Below are 20,546 nucleotides of genomic sequence, written 5' to 3'. Positions count from 1 at the left end.
TAGAACAAGGTTGCTAAATTATTTCATTTGCTGCAGTAATACAGTATTTTCCTGCCAGAGGGAGGGAGCTGCTGATGCCATTCTCTGCCTCAGGTTCCCAAACAGCCCCTGGCAGGTCTTGGGCAACGATTGACAGGGCGAAGAGGACAGGCTCCGTTCTTCCCCAGGCAGAAAACTGCCTTGGTGGGGCGGCGGCCCTAGACCCTGCCATTACCCGGCGCATCCTTTGAATAACAATTCCTCTTCCGCAAGAGAAGGCCAGTTCCTCTTCGCAGGACGAACTCTTCCAACGCTTCATATTATTATTTTGCACGGCCAAATAAATAAATAAATCTGAAGATCTTTGCAATCAGATAGGGGGTCGGAAGGAGCCCACCCACGTTAAGGGGAGGCAGGTGCCACGAGGCAAGCAATGGGGATGGGTGGAGAAGGAGGGGGCGGAGTCCCTGGCCGGAAGTGCCTCTGCTGACATCGCTGCCGCCGCCCGGATCGGTGTTGGGGGGAGTCCGGGGTGCGCTCCGCTCCGCTCCTCGTCCGGAGAGTTTGTAAGTGATGCCGGAGGCGGGTGGGCGCAGTCTGGGGCGGGGGGGGGGGAGCGGCCCGGCGATCCCTTCGCTTCCTTCCCATTGCGAGAGCTCGTAGGGGGCGGAACTGGGGATGGGGACCCTGCGCCCCAAAGGGATTCAGGGTCGCCCCGGTCTGTGTTCCCATCCTCCACTGAGAGCGAGTCGGGCTCTGATCATGACCCGGCTGGGATCTGACGGACCCGGTTGCCACCCATCCTGGAGAGAGGACATAGTCCCCATTCCCACTCCCACGTTTTTAACCCCCTGGGCGATCCAAGTGGGAAAGAGATATATTTGTGCCCCCCGTTCCCCCCACGCTTCCATTGGCAGGTTAGGGGCGGGGGTGCTGAACCCTTGCTGGTGGTTGTGGGCATGAAAGCAGGGCACTTAAATAAAGGATATTGTCTTCTGTATATGACGTAAGAAGGCTGAATATACAGTAGAGCCTTTCTAAGAGTCCGGGGCATCGGCTGCTGCTGTCTTGGGTCATTTGTTGAGAGTGATGACATATATGGTGCCTCTTGCATCATGCCCAGCCCCTTGGTGCTGCGCCCACCTTGTGTGAAGCGTCACGCACAGTCCTAGAATCATTTCTTGGCATATATCTAGGAGGAAGCTGGTTGATCTTACGATAAAGGCCACCAAGCGTCTAGCAGTGCCGTCTGACTTGCAGTGTTTTAATTTTAAGAAAAGTGTGTGCAGAATAATGCTTTTTTAGATTTAAAGAAAGAAAAGGCAAGCGCAACACAGCTTCTGCGAGAGCAGTTTCCATTCCATCGCAACCCCTGCTTTTATGCCTCTTTCTGGCATGATAAAGGCTATTCTGCATTTTTGGAAAGTTGAGATGAGTTCCTTGTGAGAGGGCAGACTTCAAAATTACTATAAAGTGAAGGGCAAAGTCTCATTCTGGATGCAAAATGTTTATCAATCAGGGTTGCCATAAATACTTGTGTTAACCCTGATGCCCTCTTCTTGTGTTTATAAATGTGCAGGTGAAGTTGTTACACCTGCATCCTACCTTTGGATGAGGCTGAGTTCTCACCTTATAGAGGGGTATTTTAAAGGGTAAGCTTTCTCCCACTTTTCTGTGGAGTTGTGATGTTGCTTGAACTTTCTTTCTTTCTTTCTTTCTTTCTTTCTTTCTTTCTTTCTTTCTTTCCATTTTTTTAAACAACCAAACTTTCAGCCTGCCAATCTCTGGGCAAGATTGCTTTTAAAAACAGATTCTTTCTCTGTTCTTTTGACTTTGATGAGTTGCACAAACCCTGCTTTGCTGCTGGTTACTAAAATCTCTCTAAAGCTTATACTGTATACACAGATCTGTCTCTGTAACCCTTTCCTCTGTGCTACTCTCAACTCCTCTGTCTCTATCTTTGTAGATCATGTTGCCTTTTGGATTAGAGGGGCAAGAGGTCATTATTTAACAATGGGTAGGAGGGAAAAAATGTGTTTTCCCCCCTCTGGGTTTTTCCCCACTCCTGGGTGTTGGAGAGGGAAAGCTATGTGCTTGCAGATTACATGAATCAAGGCATTGAATTTGGGACATCAGCTGGAATTAATTCTGCCTAGAAGTTGGGAGTTCTTAAGTAGGTAATGTAAGCTTAAAATCTCACTGACAAAACTTGCTATATGTAGAAAGACTCTTGTAAACTCCACATTGTATGGAAAGGAATCTTCTTCTTTGGCATTCACTTGTAGCCGAGTAAGATTGTCTTCCATAAACACGGTTTTAACAATGGGACCGTAAGTGACTGCGGAGGCCAATTCTGGATCCACACGTCCTTCTTCCACAGTGGGGACATTGGTTTCCAGGCGGGAGTTGATCATGGTGTGGATTTGCCAAGCGTGCCTTCCTCTTAGCATGTTTCTCCCTTGCGTCCTGAGATTGAGTTTCTTCAAAGCCCATGACACCTTTGGTAAAGGCTGTTCTCCAACTGGAGCGCTCGCGGGCCAATGTTTCCTAGTTGTCGGTGTTTATACTACATTTTTTAAGATTTGCCTTGAGACAGTCTTTAAACCTCTTTTGTTGACCACCAGCACTTTCCTGAGGTCCTCTTTTCCAACTTGGGCCACTTTTATTATAGGATATAGGAACAAAGGCTCAGGAGAAACTGTAAAACTGAGTAGATACAGATGTGGAGATCATTTCTAGAGGTGCAGCTGCATAGTCTGTTACAGCAAAAGTGAGTTTTGTGGTACCTTGAATGGGAACAGATCTGTGAGTCTTGTAAGTAAGCCTACAAAAATGACTAGTTTGCAAGAAAAACTAGCCTGCATTTCCACACTGGCTGCGCTCCCTCCTGTTAGCCCAGTAAGAAAAGGTTTTTTGCTGCATTAGCAGCACCAAAGTGACCTTTCTGGGGCACGAGCCTGGGCAGTGTGGTTGGAGGTCCTGGGTGTCCAGACAACAAGATCCCGCTCTCAACTGGCTGCTGCCAAAGAAGGGGTGGATCGCTCTACCTCCTCTGCTAGCCCACTTGCTAGACTTTCCTTCCTCTATGGCTAGCAGAGTAGAAATGGAGCAATTACACACACACACACACACACACACACACACACACACACACACACACACCGGGCTGCTTATGCACTTGTACCAGGCAAGCTGTTAAATGCAAGGCTGGATGTACTGTGATATAAGCTTTCATGCACAATTGATTAAGAAGCATGAAGTTGCTGGGAATTGCAGATGGGGAGAGTGCAGTTGTGCTCAGATTCTGCTCTTGGGCTTCCCGTAAGTGTCTGGTTGGCCACTGAAAGAGCTGCATGCATGCTGGAACTAGATGGGCCTTTGGCATGATCCAGCAAGGCCCTGAAGTTCTTATGTTCAGTTGGCAGGCTCCTCAATTTAAGATTATGGTTGCTTTGGAACTTCTAAAAATAGGGGTTCTTTAGCATGAAAAGCAGGGTTAGATCCTAGGAAAGAAGTTTAAATTACACTAATAATATCTGGCTAGCTTAAACAAGAAAAATAAATAAAATATGCACGTCCAATTTTGGTCAGGATGTTAGTGTTTCATTTTGTTTAGTGTGCTGAATACACAGAAGCAAAGCAGTAAAAAAAACCCAGTAAAATTAAGTGTGTGGACTTAATTTAACTGTCTCAAAACTTCTTCGTTTTTCCTGCTACATGCAATTATTAATAATAGTGGTGCAGCAGCAGGAGCTTTTTTCTTTTCCAGGTCTTTCTAGCATCTTCTAAACAGCCAATTTTTCCAACGGCAGAGATTAAATCTTATTTTGGTGCCTTTGTTAGCTCTAGCCTTTGAACCGGAATTTTCCCCTCGTTTAGAACTGCTTGATTGGATCTCTATATAATTAGTGGGGTGAGGGGGGAGCAGTAGTTTTCCTCTGAAATGTTGAGCTTGGTTGGGCCACTGCAGATTGCCAGACTAGACAAGCTGGATTTGCAGTAACTTGTTATGCTCTAAACAAGAGTTTTCCCAAGGGAAGCTTTCAGGACTTAAGAGTGAAATTAAGTCTAACCAGAACTGAACGGGTAAGTCTTGACATGATATGTCTCCCCTTCTTATTTATATTAAGCAGTTTTAGCTAATGGATGCATATGCCTGAATACTGGTCCATGGGGTCACGAAGAGTTGGACACGACTAAACGACTAAACAACAACTTAAATACCTCCATGTGCTTTTTTTCACACAGTATAGCTTGAAAATAAAGTAGCAAGCTGAGGTGGATACAATTCTGTCTTTTGTAAGTATTTCAGCGGAAAACCTACAGCTGGAGTTAACAAGCATTTTAATGAATATTCTTTTTAGCCTATGTACATTCACTTGTTATGTGTTGTTGGTTTGGTTTAATAAACAATATGTTCCGAAAGAAATTATTGGTTTTTTGAAGGCAGCCAGTTGTAGTTATGAGGACTGGAACTCGGAAGGTGGAGATTGCCATTAGTAAAAATGGAAGCAAGAGCTTCTCCTTGTGGCCATGCCAGAGGAGGAGAGGAGTGTGTGGGAGCAGACAAGTCTGAGGGTTGCCTAGGGCTAGGCTTGCTCCTGTAAAGATAGTTCATTGTTACAACTGTATTGCCCTGCATAAAGTAGCAAGTGTTGTAGGACTTTGGGACTGAAGTAAGAGGCAAGTGCGTTGCCGGGCATGAACTTTCTATTCTTGGGTTGTGCTCTGTGACTTCACACAAAGTTGCTTCTAAAGCTTGCAGACATAGCTACACTTGGGAGTTGCTGGTGTTGGCATCTGTCTGCCTCTAGAGCAGTGTTTCCCAACCTTGTGCCTCCAGATGTTTTGGGACTACAACTCCCATCATCCCTAGCTAGCAAGACCAGTGGTCAGGAATGATGGGAATTGTAGTCCGAAAACAGCTGGAGGCACAAGGTTGGGAAACACTGCTCTAGAGACAATGGAGTGTGTGCCTCCAGGGGTGAAGTCAAATTGTTGGAGAATCACAGTCCCTGTTGTGGCTGCAGAGACCAGTAACTTGTAACTGCTGCCTCCTACGTAGTTTTTGCTGTGTTGGCAGCACTGAAGTGACCTCTCTGGGTGCAAGCGGATACAAAAAGACATGTGGCATTACTTGAGTGATCAAAGGTAACCATGGAAAGGTTAGCGAAGGTTAGCGGAACTATTAGCGAAGGTATTGCCTTTGAGTATAATATTCTGGACAAATGTTGCTCTGAGACAACTTTATGCCATTGAAATTTGTCCTTAGCTTGCTATACCATTAGATTGCTAGTTGCCACCTTCTGCCCTTGTAGCACCAGGATAGTATTTTTTTTATTTTACGCTTCCCTGGAATAACTTCCATCTTGCAGGAAGGTATACTGGTGTACTTCTGGTTTTGGCTCCACCCATGTTTGGAATTGGCCGTACAGTACCTGCTTTTGGCTTTAGCCAAACACTTGCCCCTCGGGGATTGTGGCCTTTGACTTAAAAGATTCCCCACCCCTAATTTAAGGCTCACTTCTGCTGACTTGCTGCCGAGTGGTTGGAAATAAAAACAGGGATGTACTATATCGAAACAAGGTTTACTGGTTCATGCTAATAGAGAAAGCAGTGCATACTCCTGTTTCCAACTAATGCATAAGATTTTACTGAGCTTTCTGAGGTCACGTGATTTGCTTCAGATCTTGAATGAAATATAATTCTCTGATACCTAGTTCTTTCTTTTTTTAAAGGCAACCTTGTTATTGCCACACCCTGTGATGGTGAAGCCTCCTATTTGTGCAATGTGTGCAAAATTATTTTTTTCTTTTCTTCAAACTTCTGCATATTAATAGCTGGCAGAGAAAGTGCATATGCTGACAAAGAGTAGGAGAATTAAAGGATGGACTGGACAGAAAAAGGATGAACAAAATCTTCCCCCATATTCCTCCAATAGAGTCCAGCTATTAGGGTAAAGATCAGAAGGTCGGCGGTTCGAATCCCCGTGATGGGGTGAGCTCCCGTTGCTCGGTCCCAGCTCCTGCCAACCTAGCAGTTGGAAAGCACATCAAAGTGCAAGTAGATAAATAGGTACCGCTCCAGCGGGAAGGTAAACGGTGTTTCCATATGCTGCTCTGGTTTCGCCAGAAGTGGCTTAGTCATGCTGACCACATGACCCAGAAGCTGTACGCCGGCTCCCTCGGCCAATAAAGCGAGATGAGCACCGCAACCCCAGAGTTGTCCGTGACTGCACCTAATGGTTAGGGGTCCCTTTACCTAAGTTGCTTGGGGGGGGGAGTCGTCACATGGCAACCTTTTCTGGTCATGCTCCTCTTGCGAATTTTCCTTGGGAATTCAGCCCAAAGGAATCAGATTTTATGTAATTATGTACTGAGGAGTGATCAGAAAACAGCCTTCAACCCTTAGTTAAATATTGAACTGACCCCTTGTAGGTAATTTCCTAAGGAGGCTTTAATACAGGGCCGAATTGTCAGTACAAGATAACTTGTGACCAAAAGAAGAAGAAGAAAAACCTATTTCAGAGATGTACCCCAGACGAGTCTTCCTTAGCCTGGTGCCCTCCAGATATGCCGAACTACAATTCCCTTGAACCCCAGCCAGCATAGTCATTCTAACTAGGTCTGATGGGGGTTCCCCAAAAGATCTGGAGGGCACAGACTGGGGAAGGCTGCCCCTAGATTCCCATCCAAGCATGCACAGTCCCCATTTGCCAGCCCCTCTTCTTCATATTCCCTCTGCAGTCCTATATGCAGGTTCTGTTCCTGCACAGAGCACTCCTTAGAACTCTAGCTAAGGAACTGGTGCTTTTGCCCCTTCCCTTCTTCCTCACTTGTGCCTTACTGGAGGGCCAGTGCTATCCCATAATCCAGTCCTTTCTTATCCTGTTATTCCTGTTTGTTAACTACATGGACTGAACTGCTGTCACATGCATTAGCTGGCTGATTCCGGTAAATCTGACAGCAAAATCAGCAATTTGTACGTTGCAGAACACACACTTCCTTTACAGAGATTATATCCACGCGGAAAAAGTGGTGTTGAGAGGTCATCAATGAGCTCCTGACCTCAGCCTTGTTTCTTTTTTTCCTTTTCCTTTTTATAAAATAAACTTTATTAATATTCAAATTAAAACACATAATACATCAAATTTAAATCATAACAACATTATAATAAACAAATAATACAATACCAATAACACAAAAAATAAAAAATAAAAATTCCTTCAGTAGCACCTTAAAGACCAACTAAGTTTTTATTTTGGTATGAGCTTTCGTGTGCATGCACACTTCTTCAGAACTTCAGAACTTCTTCTTCTGAAGAAGTGTGCATGCACACGAAAGCTCATACCAAAATAAAAACTTAGTTGGTCTTTAAGGTGCTACTGAAGGAATTTTTTTATTTTACTTCGATCCAGACCAACACGGCTACCTACCTGTAACAAAAAATCAAATCACATAACTTATAATTCTCTCCACTCTGTCACTTCCACTTTTTTGAAACTGCTTCTTTTGATTTTATATTTTTTACTTTTATTTTTATTTTTCTGTTGTGCTTCTCTAATCGTTGTCTTCAGTGCCGATCTTTAAAAATGGATCAAAGATTTAATTGTGGGGCATTGTTGTTTCATATCAAGACAGGAGTGCCTGGCGTGCTATGGTCCATGGGGTCACGAAGAGTCGGACACGACTAAACGACTAAACAACAACAGTTGTTTCATATAATTCCTCAGCCTTGTTTCTATGCATGCTGCATTCCCCTAGCAACCATTTGCTGCTTTTTTGGCTGGCTGCCCTCTTCTTCTTCCGGGTTCTGCTCAGCGACCCGTAGTCCTTGACAGAAAGTTTCAGCAATCATGTGAAACCATGTCTCAAAGCAGAGGCTGAAGTATTTTGAAACTCCAAATTGTTATGCTTCTCGCCACTTCAGTGGCCAGCAGAAACACACAGGCCTTATCCCATCTCTTGGGCAGGAGCAACACAGAAGTTGTCCTTTAAATTTGATGGTGCTGCCATGTGGTGGAAAAGTGAGGCATGTGGTGCCACTGGAACTCTTGGAGAAAGGACACCTGGGCGGCACTATAATTTGGGATTGTGTAATTGATGGGCAAGGAAATGGTGTGTCAAAATGGAAATTAAAGCTGAAGCGTGTGGACCATCTTTTCCCCTGAGCTCTAAGGGATGAAAGAGATGGAAGATGTCTTTGAAGGGAAATGATGGCGGAGATTGGGCAGTGCATCCATATAAACCTTAAGGTGTATGTCAACCCCACTTTTGCATAGCTGTATTAGATGGTGGAAGGGGACGCAGGTGGTGCTGTGGTCTAAACCAGAGAGCCTAGGGCTTGCCGATCAGAAGGTCGGCAGTTCGAATCCCCGTGATAGGGTGAGCTCCTGTTGCTTGGTCCCTGCTCCTGCCAACCTAGCAGTTCGAAAGCACGTCAAAGTGCAAGTAGATAAATAGGTACCGCTACAGCGGAAAGGTAAACGGTGTTTCCGTGTGTTGCTCTGGTTCGCCAGAAGCGGCTTAGTCATGCTGGCCACATGACCCAGAAGCTATACGCCGGCTCCCTTGGCCAGTAAAGCGAGATGAGCGCCGCAACCCCAGAGTCGTCTGTGACTGGACCAAATGGTCAGGGGTCCCTTTACCTTTACTATTAGATGGTGAGTTTTACATCTGAAGTCGAGGCTGACATAAAGATGGCATGCTTCTTAAGGCTGTCAAGCTAAACAGACATACTTAGCAGTAACTTCCATTGAACACAACGGGGCTTAGCTTTTGAGCAAGTGTGCATAAAGTGTCGCTTTAACAATATACGGCACAGCCCTCAATCTGGGTTGCTGGAGTGCCTAAGGCCGCACTTTCCTAGAGCTGGTTCCATTGCCTTCCTGGATAATTACCAGCACAAGGAATATCTCCATCCAGGTGACCCTTCCTTCCTTCCTTCTGGGGTATAATCTCTATACCAAGACATGTGCTTTGGGACCAAATCTGCTTTGGGACACTTATCGTGAGATACCGTATGTGGGTATGAAATTTTTGCTGCATGTTTTTGTTTCTTTAAAATGCATGGAAGCAGGGTCTGGTTTCCATGTTTGAAAAGAGGTAATTCACATTTGAAACATGCATGCAATTTTCACATCTTTAGCAGAGTTGAAAGTGCTTAGAGAGAAGACACCTGGGGATCTCTCTCTCTCTCTGTGTGTGTGTGTGTGTCTGTGTGTTTCGAAGAGGCAGAGAGGGCCTGATTACTGGCTGTCAGATCTGGTCTGCACTGGAGATCTATAACACTTGTTGACATTTCAGCCTTCAACTTGGATTTTGTGCTGCAACGTGGAAGGGGGTGAGGAGGTGATGCCTTGACTGCTGGGAGTCAGGTTACATCAGCTCCTTCCAGGGCTCTCCCGTCTTTCTGTTGGAGCTGATGTGGCTCATCCAGGCAGCAGCTCAGGGATTGGCCAGGGAGTGTCGTAATGTGCTTCAGCTGGATTTTCAGGAATTAACTCTCTCGACTCTGGACACTTCTGCGGTTCCTTCTATCTGAGGTTTCCCTTTCCCCCCCCCTCCCACATCCCTGCCTGCAGCTTTTCTTCTTGAAGAGCAGGGGCAGGCCCTTATTAGACACTGGGACTTTTCTACACCTGGAATCGATACTTTCAGAAAGACAGTTCTCGGATCCAGTTCCTGGGCTGCATATGTCTGCTTTCTCTAATCCAGTGCTAGGGAGCTGAAGGCAGAAATTGGGGCTTGTAGCATTACTGAGTCATCAAGTGATGCTTCCCTTGTCTTAGCACTTCTCTTGGAGTGCTTTTCTGCAAGGGCTTCCAGACTCTTTTTTATCTGAAATGCTTGGGTGAGAAACATGGAAATCCTCTTTTTGCTATTGCTCTTGTCAAAATGAGAATGGGATGGAATCTTTGGAATTGCCACTGTTTTCATATTCCCTTCTTCCAGTGCAAATGGAGCAGCAACACTTTCAGGAAGGATTGAATTCCTGTCTGAAGCAGGTTTGAAACTGAACCCACAGTACCAGGTGTCTATCTCTGGCAGATTGTGTTAGACAGGCAAGTTCTCTGGCTGAATGTTGGAAGGTCCTTGGTTGTGGTGCTGGGAGGGGAACCAATGTTTCCTCGCTTTTCCTGGTCTGTATGTATGCATGCATGCAATTTTGGAGAAAACTGTAATACATAGCATGGTTACTTTCTTACCAAATTAGAACTTACTTAACTATTTCAAGAACATGAAATATATAGTGTGTAACTGAACAGCTGAAATTGTACAGTTGGTGCTATATTTGCGAGTTTTAAAGGTCTCGGTTTTATTCAAACAATAGTTACAAATGTATCCAGTGTTGGAGCTGCAAGTTGTTGAACTCTAACCTAGGTATATCTTGGTGTTTGCCAGTTGGGAAGATAGGAAAAGAAATTAAAAGTAAACTGAACATGTGAAACTATCCGCTTTATAATAAAGATTTGTTATCTGGTCTTAGCCTTGGTATTATCCTGCAGAAGCAGGAACAAATAATATTTTTAAGAGAAAGGGCTTGGAAAATACCTAAAATAAAGACCAGCAATAAATTTGGATAGTCATATGTCATAGTCTTGTGTACGTTTAATTAGGAGCCGGCTACATATACATCTGCACTCAGAAGCAAGCTTCACAGTAACTGTAAAGAAAATTGGCTATCCTGTACCCATATTTCTGTTTTTTATTTTGTTCACCCTCGATTCTGAAACTGATTGCATTTCAAGTTTATTTCTCTAATGAGCATTTGCCTAATCAAAAGCTTCTTTTGCACTGAGTTTCATGGCCTTCAGAAAGTAGAAGGTGTGCAAGAGTAAAAAGAAGCAAATTCTTGCTGCCCTCTCATGACAGTCCGGGGGTCCTTGCTTGTATTTGTGTATCTTCAAACTTGATTTAGGAGGAATTTGAGTCAAGTGAAGAATCAGGGGCTGCATTGTACATTGTTGTTTGTTAAAGGAGCAATATGCTTAGCAGGCATATAGTCTGAACCCAATACATGGAGAAGATGCTTTGTATTCTACCACTTCGAAAATGCACTCCCAGTGTAAAGATCTGAAGAATATTGCTTGTTTAATACTGCAAGTAGAACCATAGAACCATAGAGTTGGAAGAGACCACAAGGGCCATCCAGTCCAACCCCCTGCCAAGCAACAATACTACCGTTGAATATTAACTCTATGAGTTTTTGAAGTAGCATAACTCACTGCAGCATTGTTTTTAAAAAGCATTCCACATCATTCTGGAAAAGAAAAACAATGCACAATAGATTTTTCACCTTTCCCCCCAAATCTTCCACTGAAACACTGGAGGGAAATCCTGGGTGGCAGTGATGAGCCACTTCTCACATATTAACCTTTGCTGTAGGGCTGCCATGCAACTTGCCATGGGGAGACTGTCTGGGACAAAGGAATAATGGAGAATCATTAGGAATCATAGGAATAATGGAGAAAATGCAATGAGGCTGCATTTTAAATTTTTAAATTTTAAACTGTATCTTAATTCGTATTTTAATTAATTGTTTTTCTTTATTTTACATTTTATTGTAATTTTATTGGTGTCAGCTGCCCTCAGCCCGGTCTTGACTGGGGAGGGCGGGTATAAATAAAAATATAATAATAATAATAATAATAATAATAATAATAATAATAAATATAGGCTTCCTTGTTCTCTTGTAGGCGCTGTTGATTCCATCAAGATGCTGTGCAGAGCTGCTCTTCTCCCTTCCTTGCGTTCTTCAGGACAATTCTGGCGGCAGACTGACGTGGCGGGCTCGCACCCTTGTATGTATCAGAAGGAGGCAACTGTGGATAGAGGCCTTTCTGTTAACACTGCAGAATTGGGAATTTCTCAGCCATTGAAATTCCAGACCTAGGTGTCCTGATTCTTAACTAAAGGTAAAGGGACCCCTGACCATTAGGTCCAGTCGTGACCGACTCTGGGGTTGCACGCTCATCTCGCATTATTGGCCGAGGGAGCCGGCGTATAGCTTCCAGGTCATGTGGCCAGCATGACAAAGCCGCTTCTGGAGAACCAGAACAGCACATGGAAACGCCGTTTACCTTCCCGCTGTAGCGGTTCCTATTTATCTACTTGCATTTTGACGTGCTTTCGAACTGCTAGGTTGGCAGGAGCTGGGACCAAGCAACGGGAGCTCACCCCGTCACAGGGATTCAAACTGCCGACCTTCTGATCAGCAAGCCCTAGGCTCAGTGGTTTAACCACAGCGCCACCTGGGTCCCTTGATTCTTAACTACTGTACTGCTAAAATGCGAGCAGCATGGCTTTGGCAATGTATTGTGTTACTCTGCCCCCTACTGGCTTGTTGAAGCATTGCTGCAGAAATATAGTGTCTTCAAGCCCTTAGCTGCCTCGGCTGATGTTCAGCCTAAAGGAAAAGGATATTGCTTCCATAAAGCCAGTAGTTCCATTTCCTTATTTGCCTGTCAGTATCATGCTGCATAAACACAAATGGGGAGCTAAATGAAGAATGTGTGTAAGGGGGAAACGAGGGCCTTACCTCTAGGTGGTGATATAGACCGTGCTTGTTAGCTGGCAATTATAAACTACAGGGAGTGTGAAGGGTTTGCATTCTTTATAAAAGCAGTTACATCCCACCTTTCCATTTTAAAATAAAATGCCAAAGGTATATTAAACGACACAATATTAAGACACACCACAACATAGTGCAAAGCACAATATAATAAAAGCAAACCAAAAATGTTTTAATAAACTGGTTAAAAAAATTACCAAAACAAGCATACTAGTGCTAAAAATATATGTATCTAGTTTTAATTCTATAAATGTTAAATTGTGTTTAAATGATGTTTTTTTCCTATGTTTTTAGTGTTTCCAAGTGTATCGTTTGTATCTAAGCTGCCTTGAGTTCCGCCAGGGCAAAAAGGTGGAATAATAATAATAATAATAATAATAATATATTTCTAGTTACAGGTAGGTAGCCATGTTGGTCTGAGTCGAAACAAAATAAAAAAATTCCTTCAGTAGCACCTTAAAGACCAACCAAGTTTTTATTTTGGTATGAGCTTTCGTGTGCATGCACACTTCAGTGGTCTTTAAGGTGCTACTGAAGGAATAATAATATATGGCATGCAAGATGCAATCTTTAGCTTATGCAGAGTAGAGGAAATTATATCTGCCTTTAACACTGACTGATGCCACAGTTGGCAGAGATGTGGCTAGGGATAAGGTGACACACTCCCTTTGATTTTTGTTGGCTCTTCTGTGGGTCATGGTATTTAAAGTATCAACATAACTGCAATGAGACCAAGAGACAGAGTATGACCTCAGAATATTCTGGTCAGTTGGTCAAGTGGTGTTTGGAATACTTATTTTGCTCTGCAAAATGGGCTAATGTTTTTTCTCTCTCATTTAAAAGCTGGACACTAGTTAGAGGCAGGTGATATGTTCAGACTCCCCCACTTTCTCCAGACCTGGGACCTGGGAAAGGGGATGGGGGATTTTGGTTCCATGTACTTGCCTCTAATGCTTTTGCTGTGTGTTTCAACCACAGGTCTACTGGCTCCTAACCTGGTATTGAGGAATGAGTCTGCTCGGGGCTGGAGTAACATCCCGTTCATCACAGTGCCCCTCAGCCGAACCCATGGCAAGTCGTTTGCTCACCGCAGCGAGCTGAAGCATGCCAAGAGGATTGTGGTGAAGCTAGGGAGCGCTGTTGTGACTCGAGGAGACGAATGTGGCTTAGCCCTGGGGCGATTGGCATCCATTGTTGAGCAGGTAACCAGGCCGGGAGGCATTGTGGGCATTTGGCTGCTTGTTCTCCTTACCAAACCCTGGAATGCCCAGGCACTGGTAGGCCATTAGCTTTGAGTTAATCCTGGTTATTGCTAGAAATGTGTAGCCCGCAGTGTGTTTCAAAGATTGCCGTTTCCTGCTATTTTGCTTGCTGTTGGTTTTGTTGTTTTAATTTGGCTATTTGCTTGTGTTGTACGCCACCCTGAGATCAGTTGAAGAAGACTGGATTATTAGAGCAGTGGTAACACACACCCACACCCAAGGGGGTCCGTGGCACATACCCAACAACTGTCCAGAACATCCTGTTTTGGGGCGCCATGCCCTCACATGGTCACATGACTCATGCAGGTCACACGACTCACGCAGGAGTGTGGCCCAGAAGACATGCTTTGCGCAGGGACATGTTGGAGGGTATGGTGGCACCATTCACATAATAAAAGCAACCACCCAGAGTGGCTGGAGAAACCTAGCCAGATGGGTGGGGTATAAATAATAAAATTATTACCGTGTTTCTCCTTTTTTAAGACGTAGGCATAATATAAGACATAGCAGGATTTCTAAGCAATTGTGCGATATAAGCCATAACCCGAAAATAAGACATAGTGATAGACCCTTCCCCCCTCCCGCCAGCAAACTCCCCCCCCTAAAAATCTCTCCCCATTTTGCTGTCGCTCCAAAGACACGTATTTCTTTTAAAAGCTTGTAAAAATGCACCGAAGAGCCATAGCTGCTGGTTGCTGCAGACTCGTGATTTCCCCTCCCGTTCGATTTTTTTTTTTTTAGCTAGGCTGTGTGAGTGAAGAGGAGAAAAGTGGCATTTGCGGTGGGGAGGAGATGAAACAGGAGGAAGAAAAGAGGGGCGATTGAAGACGCTGCCTTCCCCTTTAGGGAGAGACTCTGTGTGCGCGTCTCTCTCTCTCTCTCTCTCTCTCCCCTGCGTGTCTCTCTCTCTCTCTCTCTCTCTCTCACACACACACACACACACACACACACACACACACAGAGCCCACCTCTCGCTTCCCCCCACCTTCCCCCCTTTTAAAAACCTTTTAAAAAGTGAGGATTCTTTTTCTTTCTATTGCTTGTCTGTAGAGCTGCCCCTTTAAGGATTTTTACTGGTACCGGGATCGCTGCCGGTGGCTTCTCGCTGTTTAGGAGCTGCTAAAAGTTAACATTTTGTGGGTAAGAGAAGCAGTTAGGACCAGCAGATTATCTCACCCCGCTTTCCTGCTGGCTCAATTGCTACAATTGCTACCATTTACCATTTTAATTGCTGCTCAACTGCCTTGTTTTCTACAGTATCTCTTATCAGCCGGTAGCCTCTTTGCTATCAGTGCTACAAAGTGCTACATTGTTGGAACTTTCGCTCTTAAGTCTTGGGCTGGCTGGTAGAGATCCTTATTTGCTATACGTACTGCATCACACAGATAGATTCCATTATACTGTACTGGTTTAAATTTAAGAAGCTCCAGTGTAGCAGATTGCTATTAAGTGAGTCCCCACCTGGGAGGAGAGAGAGAGAGAGAGCAGCCCTTCGGAGGAGCTCCCTCCCTCCCTCCCTCACGAACATCCCAGGGCCGGGGAGAGAGGGCTGGGCCAGGGACGCACACACTTCCCTTCCCTCAGACTCCCTCTCACGGAGTTTGGTGGTGGCTGTTGCCCGTCCTTTTCTTTCAGTCAAGAATCCTGCCCCGCAGGGAGCCAGGGAGCAAGAGGGGCACTGCTCCTGACGTAATAAAAACAAGACATTCCCTGAAAATAAGCCACCCAGTGTTTTTTTGAGGGAAAAAAGTTATAAGACGGTGTCTTAAAATGTGAGAAACACGGTATTATTATTATTTCCAAAAGTAGGGGTGTCCAAGGCTTGCCTTATGAAAAACAGGGGATCTGCATTACTTAGCTAATTGGGAACCACTGGATTAGAGGAATATTTGAATACACAGATAACAGTTGAAGGCGGACTTAAATGTAATGGGCAGTAGAGTGTGGAGGGGCAGAAATATGGTTTAATATTAAAACACATGTGATTAATATTAAAATATTAACATGAAAAGGCAATGCTTTTGAGATTCCCACCAAGACCAATAGTATCTCAGGATCTGCCTGTGTTATCTTGCAATGATGGCAACCCCCAAAGTGGGGAAGTAACATAAGGGGAATAAATAATCCTCATTTTAAAGATGTATTGTAACAAGAGTGCTCAAAACATCTTCCACCGAGATATTGCTGCAGTCATGTTGAGGCAGGAATGCCATATTCACGAAACTGATAATAAACCTAGGGTGTTATAGGGAGGAGTGGTTATATTTATTTCCCCAATCTATTCCAAAGAGTGGGGATTGTCTCCGAGTTGGCCTATGTGCTCGGCAACATTATATAAACCCAAGAAAGCTTACATTCTTACTGCTTTGGAGAAAGGTTTTCCTACAGAATGATCGCAACGGCGTCTAAAAATTGGTAGCAAGCTAAGATGGCTTTAAGTTAGACCAAGAGTTGTTTCTCTCGTGCCTGCAGGTATCAATGTTGCAAAACCAGGGCCGGGAGATGATGATCGTCACCAGCGGGGCTGTGGCCTTTGGGAAGCAGCGGCTGCGTCACGAGATCTTGCTCTCTCAGAGTGTGAGGCAGGCTCTCCACTCAGGACAGAACCAGCTCAAGGACATGGTGAGCAAGTGGGAGAGCGACCTGTGTTCTTCAGTGGTGGTGCAGAAACTGCTGTTCCTGGCTGACTTTGTTCTCTAATCTTTGCAGGCGATTCCCGTGCTGGAGGCTCGAGCCTGTGCAGCTGCCGGTCAGAGCGGGCTGATGGCTCTCTATGAGGCCATGTTCACACAGTACAGCATCTGCGCAGCCCAGGTAGGGAACTTTGTACATGCTCCTCCTCAGAGTCTTATCAGCTGCCTTGGGCACCATGCAAGTTCTCTCTCGACTCCTAGAAGAAGGCTCTCTTTCATGCTATTTGCCAGGAAGCCTAATTCCTTCCTTCCAACACCAGGGCCCTCCCAGTTCAGTACATGCCAATACCTTACCCCATAACAACAACAACAACAACAACAACAACAACAACAACAACAACTTATTTATACCCCACCCGTCTGGCTGAGTTTCCCCAGCCACTCTGGGCAGCTCCCAACAGAATTAAAAGCACAGTAAAACATCAGATATTAAAAACTTCCCTAAACAGGGCTGCCAACTCTTCCTTCGCTTTGCCCAACCTAATACTCCCCCTTTCCTCCACCCATTAAGGACACGATAATTGCATTTCAGATTTCACAACAGGCTAGCCGAGCTTTTGCATCTGAAGTGGTTTGTACATCGACCCCTTGCTTTGTTTGCTTTGACTTAACGGAACCTCCGTTTCCTTGCTGTAAGAATTCAGCTGGTTCGTTCGCAACTTGCATGCTTGGCGGCCCTCTTCAAGCCGAAACTGATAGTGGATAATTTTTGTCAGAGCAGTTCTTTTCTTCCTTCCAGATTTTAGTCACCAACTTGGATTTCCATGACGAGCAGAAGCGTCGGAATTTAAACGGGACGCTGCACGAACTGTTGCGGATGAACATTGTCCCCATCATCAACACCAATGATGCTGTGGTTCCTCCCCCAGAGCCAAACAGTGATCTTCAGGGGGTAAACGTGGGTAGCGCATTGCAGTGGGTGGTGGTTGCTCGCTCGTGGACCCGCTAACATGCTGACTCCTGGCTGTAGTGCACGCTAACGTCCTAATGCTCTGGATTCTCCAAGGTGACTTGCTGCTTGTGGATGTAGTAGATCTGGCTATTTGGTGTTGCTTGCGAGGCTAGCTGTTGACTCGAGGCTGGGAGTATGACTCCTAACCATCTACTGTTGCGCTTTGCTTTTCTGTGAATCGCTTGGGTATTGGGTTAGCTCTCGCCTGGCTAGTATTGCTGACTTTTAAAATGTGTGTTCCAGGTAATTAGTGTGAAGGACAACGACAGCTTAGCAGCCCGCCTGGCTGTGGAAATGAAGACCGACCTGCTGATTGTTCTTTCGGATGTTGAGGGTACGAGAGTTGTTCTGTATCTGGCTAAATGGGCAATGCAGCTTTGTGATCCTTTTCAGCGCTGTGCTTCAGGAAGAGGAAATTTAGGGAATTGACTGTGAGGCTAATCGCAGGCAGCCAGAACACTGCAATATTCACAGTGCGTGCCTTTAAAGGAGAAGGAATTAGCCATTGCTTTATTCATGCTGGTTAGAAACAGAGGAGCAGAGTATACATTGTATCTGTGTATCAGTGTATCTGAAGAAGTGTGCATGCACACGAAAGCTCATACCAAAATATAAACTTAGTTGGTCTTTAAGGTGCTACTGAAGGAATTTTTTATTTTGCTTCGACTCAGACCAACACGGCTACCTACCTGTAACTAGAGTATACATTATTTGTCTTGGACTGGTGACAGTTTCTTAGAGCTTAGAAATGGATTCACCTCTTCCCAGATCACTTGACCTGAGGTACCATATTCTGCCTTTTGCTTCTAAATTCTGACTCTGGCTATCCCTTAGTGTGATAGCTTACAGTCCAACTGGATGAATCTATACTAGCAATGCAGTCCCTATGGTTCAGAGGATCCAATTCCCTCAGTCTTTTTTCTTTTCTTGTCTGAATGGTAGAGGTCAAAGATTTATTTTACAAATGTATGCGCATTGTTTTTCAACCATAATGATACTGAAGGTATGTCCCGATAGCTCATTTCCACCGTTCCATTTCAGGACTCTTTGATAGCCCCCCAGGATCAGATGACGCAAAGCTCATTGACATATTTTACCCTGGAGACCAGCAGTCTGTGACGTTTGGAACCAAATCACGGGTGGGAATGGGAGGCATGGAGGCCAAGGTTGGTCAAACTCCTCACCATTTTGCTGTGTCCATTTACTGGGGGAAATAGGAGGGCACTTTGCAATATCTTAAGACCTTGTTTAGCCTTTATAACAAACATGTTAATTTTATATATTTATTTTATAAAAAACACTTTTCTGTTGCATCCTATGCCATGCCTGTGAGATAAACTACGAGGTGCTTATGACAGTAATGAGAAATCTGTTGCCCTCCAGACTACAACTCCCATCATCCCTGACCATTAGTGATGCTGTTGGGGGTTAGAGTCCAACGACATCTGGAAGATCACAGATTCCCCATCCCTGGCTAATGGGGAAAGTTACCTCTGTTTTTTTTATGTCTTGAAAAAGTGTTGACGCTTAAACGAGTTTTTACACCCCCAGCAGAAATTACAGCAAACAGCAATGCTCTTTTGTTTGAAAATGCGCATTCAAAACTATTCTTCATTTGCAGGTGAAAGCTGCCCTGTGGGCTCTCCAGGGAGGTACCTCGGTAGTGATTGCCAATGGAACTCACCCCAAGATCTCTGGCCATGTCATCACAGACATTGTGGAAGGGAAGAAAGTTGGCACATTTTTTTCAGAGGTGAAGCCTGCAGGTAGGTTAGCATGGCCCGGTCCAGAATTTGTTGGGAACAAAGAATGACAGTCATGGTGCAGAATTTTTGGGAGGCTGGAGGCAGTTGCTTACTGCAGCTGTAGAATAAAAACCACAAAAGAACTGTGAGGATGAAACTATTTATGCTTTTGTTGTATGAGACAGAAGGGTGTTCTGCCCTTTGAGGGAAATAGGAAGCCCAGAGCACCTTTTTTTCAGATGCCTCTTCCAAGAAGAGGCACGGAGGGAGATCCTGGACCCTATACTGGCAAGGTCAGCAGGCCTCCCGGAAAAGCAAATATACGACCTGCTCCTGCTAGGCAAAGACCAGAAGATAACCAGGACGGTCGCCAGATTCTGCGTCCAGATATGCAGACACAGACTTTCTACTGAGAATAACCAGCCCGTCTGAACGTCCCAAAATAAGGTTTCCCAAGCAACCTAGGCCTAGTTCTCGGCGGCAGCTTATTAAGTTTTAAGGCTTAAGTTTTAAGTATTCCTATGCGCATTGCATTTACAAATATCAATTTTATTGTTGTACAAAGTGTCACATATATATGTTATGCTCCTTGGAACTGGGATTTTTACAAGAGCTGGTCTTTGACCGTAATAAAGTATTCTATTCTATTCTATTCAGAAGGGTGTTTAAGGCCCCTTTAGGGGTTGTCCTGCTAAACATTTAGGGGGGGGAATGTTGCTTCTGCAATGTGCACCCTTTTCTCTGGACTTGTGGGGTGGAGTGTTGAGCCATATTTTGATTCAAGAGTGGGAGAAGCAAAGATAAACTCTTCTAAATATTCTCCATTGAGTATGTGGTGTTAGTATGTATGAGAGTTAGTATGTAACCACCCTCTGCTTATTTTATTTTTTTAAAGGCCCAACTGTGGAACAGCAAGCTGAAATGGCTCGAACAGGAGGCAGGAGTTTGGCAGCACTTCAGCCCGAACAGGTAACCAGCCCAGTCAGTCGCATAATGTATATTATTAAGATTGATCAAGTACATTGAGTTTCACCTCTGCAAGCATGCAATTTGACATCTGTGTCAAAGAGTACATATACTATATAATACGGAACAGGCCTGCTATTTTTCAAGACCTGCTGAGCTAAATTCATCCCTCTAGCCGTAAGTAGCTCAATCAAGTTCCTGCTTTTTTGCCTGCCTTGAGCTGCAAAACAGTGATTGTCAGGCTCCTAGTGGGCCATGATAATGTGGCTCTTGGAACCTTGTTTGGCTCAGAATCATAGAATTGTAGAGTTGAAAGGGACCACGAGAGTCGTACAGGCTGAGAGTTGTGCATGCCTTACTCTTGATAGCCTAGATT

At 44.7% G+C, this 20,546-nt stretch overlaps 1 protein-coding gene across 8 annotated transcripts in view; it reads left to right on the top strand.

Annotated features, from left to right (window-relative positions):
- The first annotated feature begins 404 nt into the window (after positions 1–404).
- The window catches only part of ALDH18A1 (aldehyde dehydrogenase 18 family member A1), a 33,320-nt gene continuing 13,178 nt past the window's right edge, over positions 405–20,546 (top strand). Inside the window, exons 1-11 of one of the 8 annotated variants that reach the window (XM_060274664.1) lie at positions 439–545; positions 1,559–1,631; positions 11,678–11,782; positions 13,531–13,754; positions 16,287–16,436; positions 16,524–16,628; positions 17,229–17,405; positions 17,703–17,793; positions 18,501–18,625; positions 19,081–19,225; positions 20,100–20,173. In XM_060274664.1, the coding sequence (XP_060130647.1) occupies positions 11,698–11,782; positions 13,531–13,754; positions 16,287–16,436; positions 16,524–16,628; positions 17,229–17,405; positions 17,703–17,793; positions 18,501–18,625; positions 19,081–19,225; positions 20,100–20,173 (1,176 nt within the window). In that variant the 5' untranslated portion in view covers positions 439–545; positions 1,559–1,631; positions 11,678–11,697. Of the gene's footprint in view, positions 546–1,558; positions 1,632–1,703; positions 4,066–11,657; positions 11,897–13,530; positions 13,755–16,286; positions 16,437–16,523; positions 16,629–17,228; positions 17,406–17,702; positions 17,794–18,500; positions 18,626–19,080; positions 19,226–20,099; positions 20,174–20,546 lie in introns of those variants that run through there. The other 7 variants (XM_035133394.2, XM_035133395.2, XM_060274668.1 and 4 more) reach the window with 7 other exon arrangements.

This window comes from Zootoca vivipara, chromosome 5, assembly GCF_963506605.1.
Source record: "Zootoca vivipara chromosome 5, rZooViv1.1, whole genome shotgun sequence".
Lineage (NCBI taxonomy): Eukaryota > Metazoa > Chordata > Lepidosauria > Squamata > Lacertidae > Zootoca > Zootoca vivipara.
Note: the sequence above shows the minus strand (reverse complement) of the source record. Positions and strands in the feature narration are given on the sequence as shown.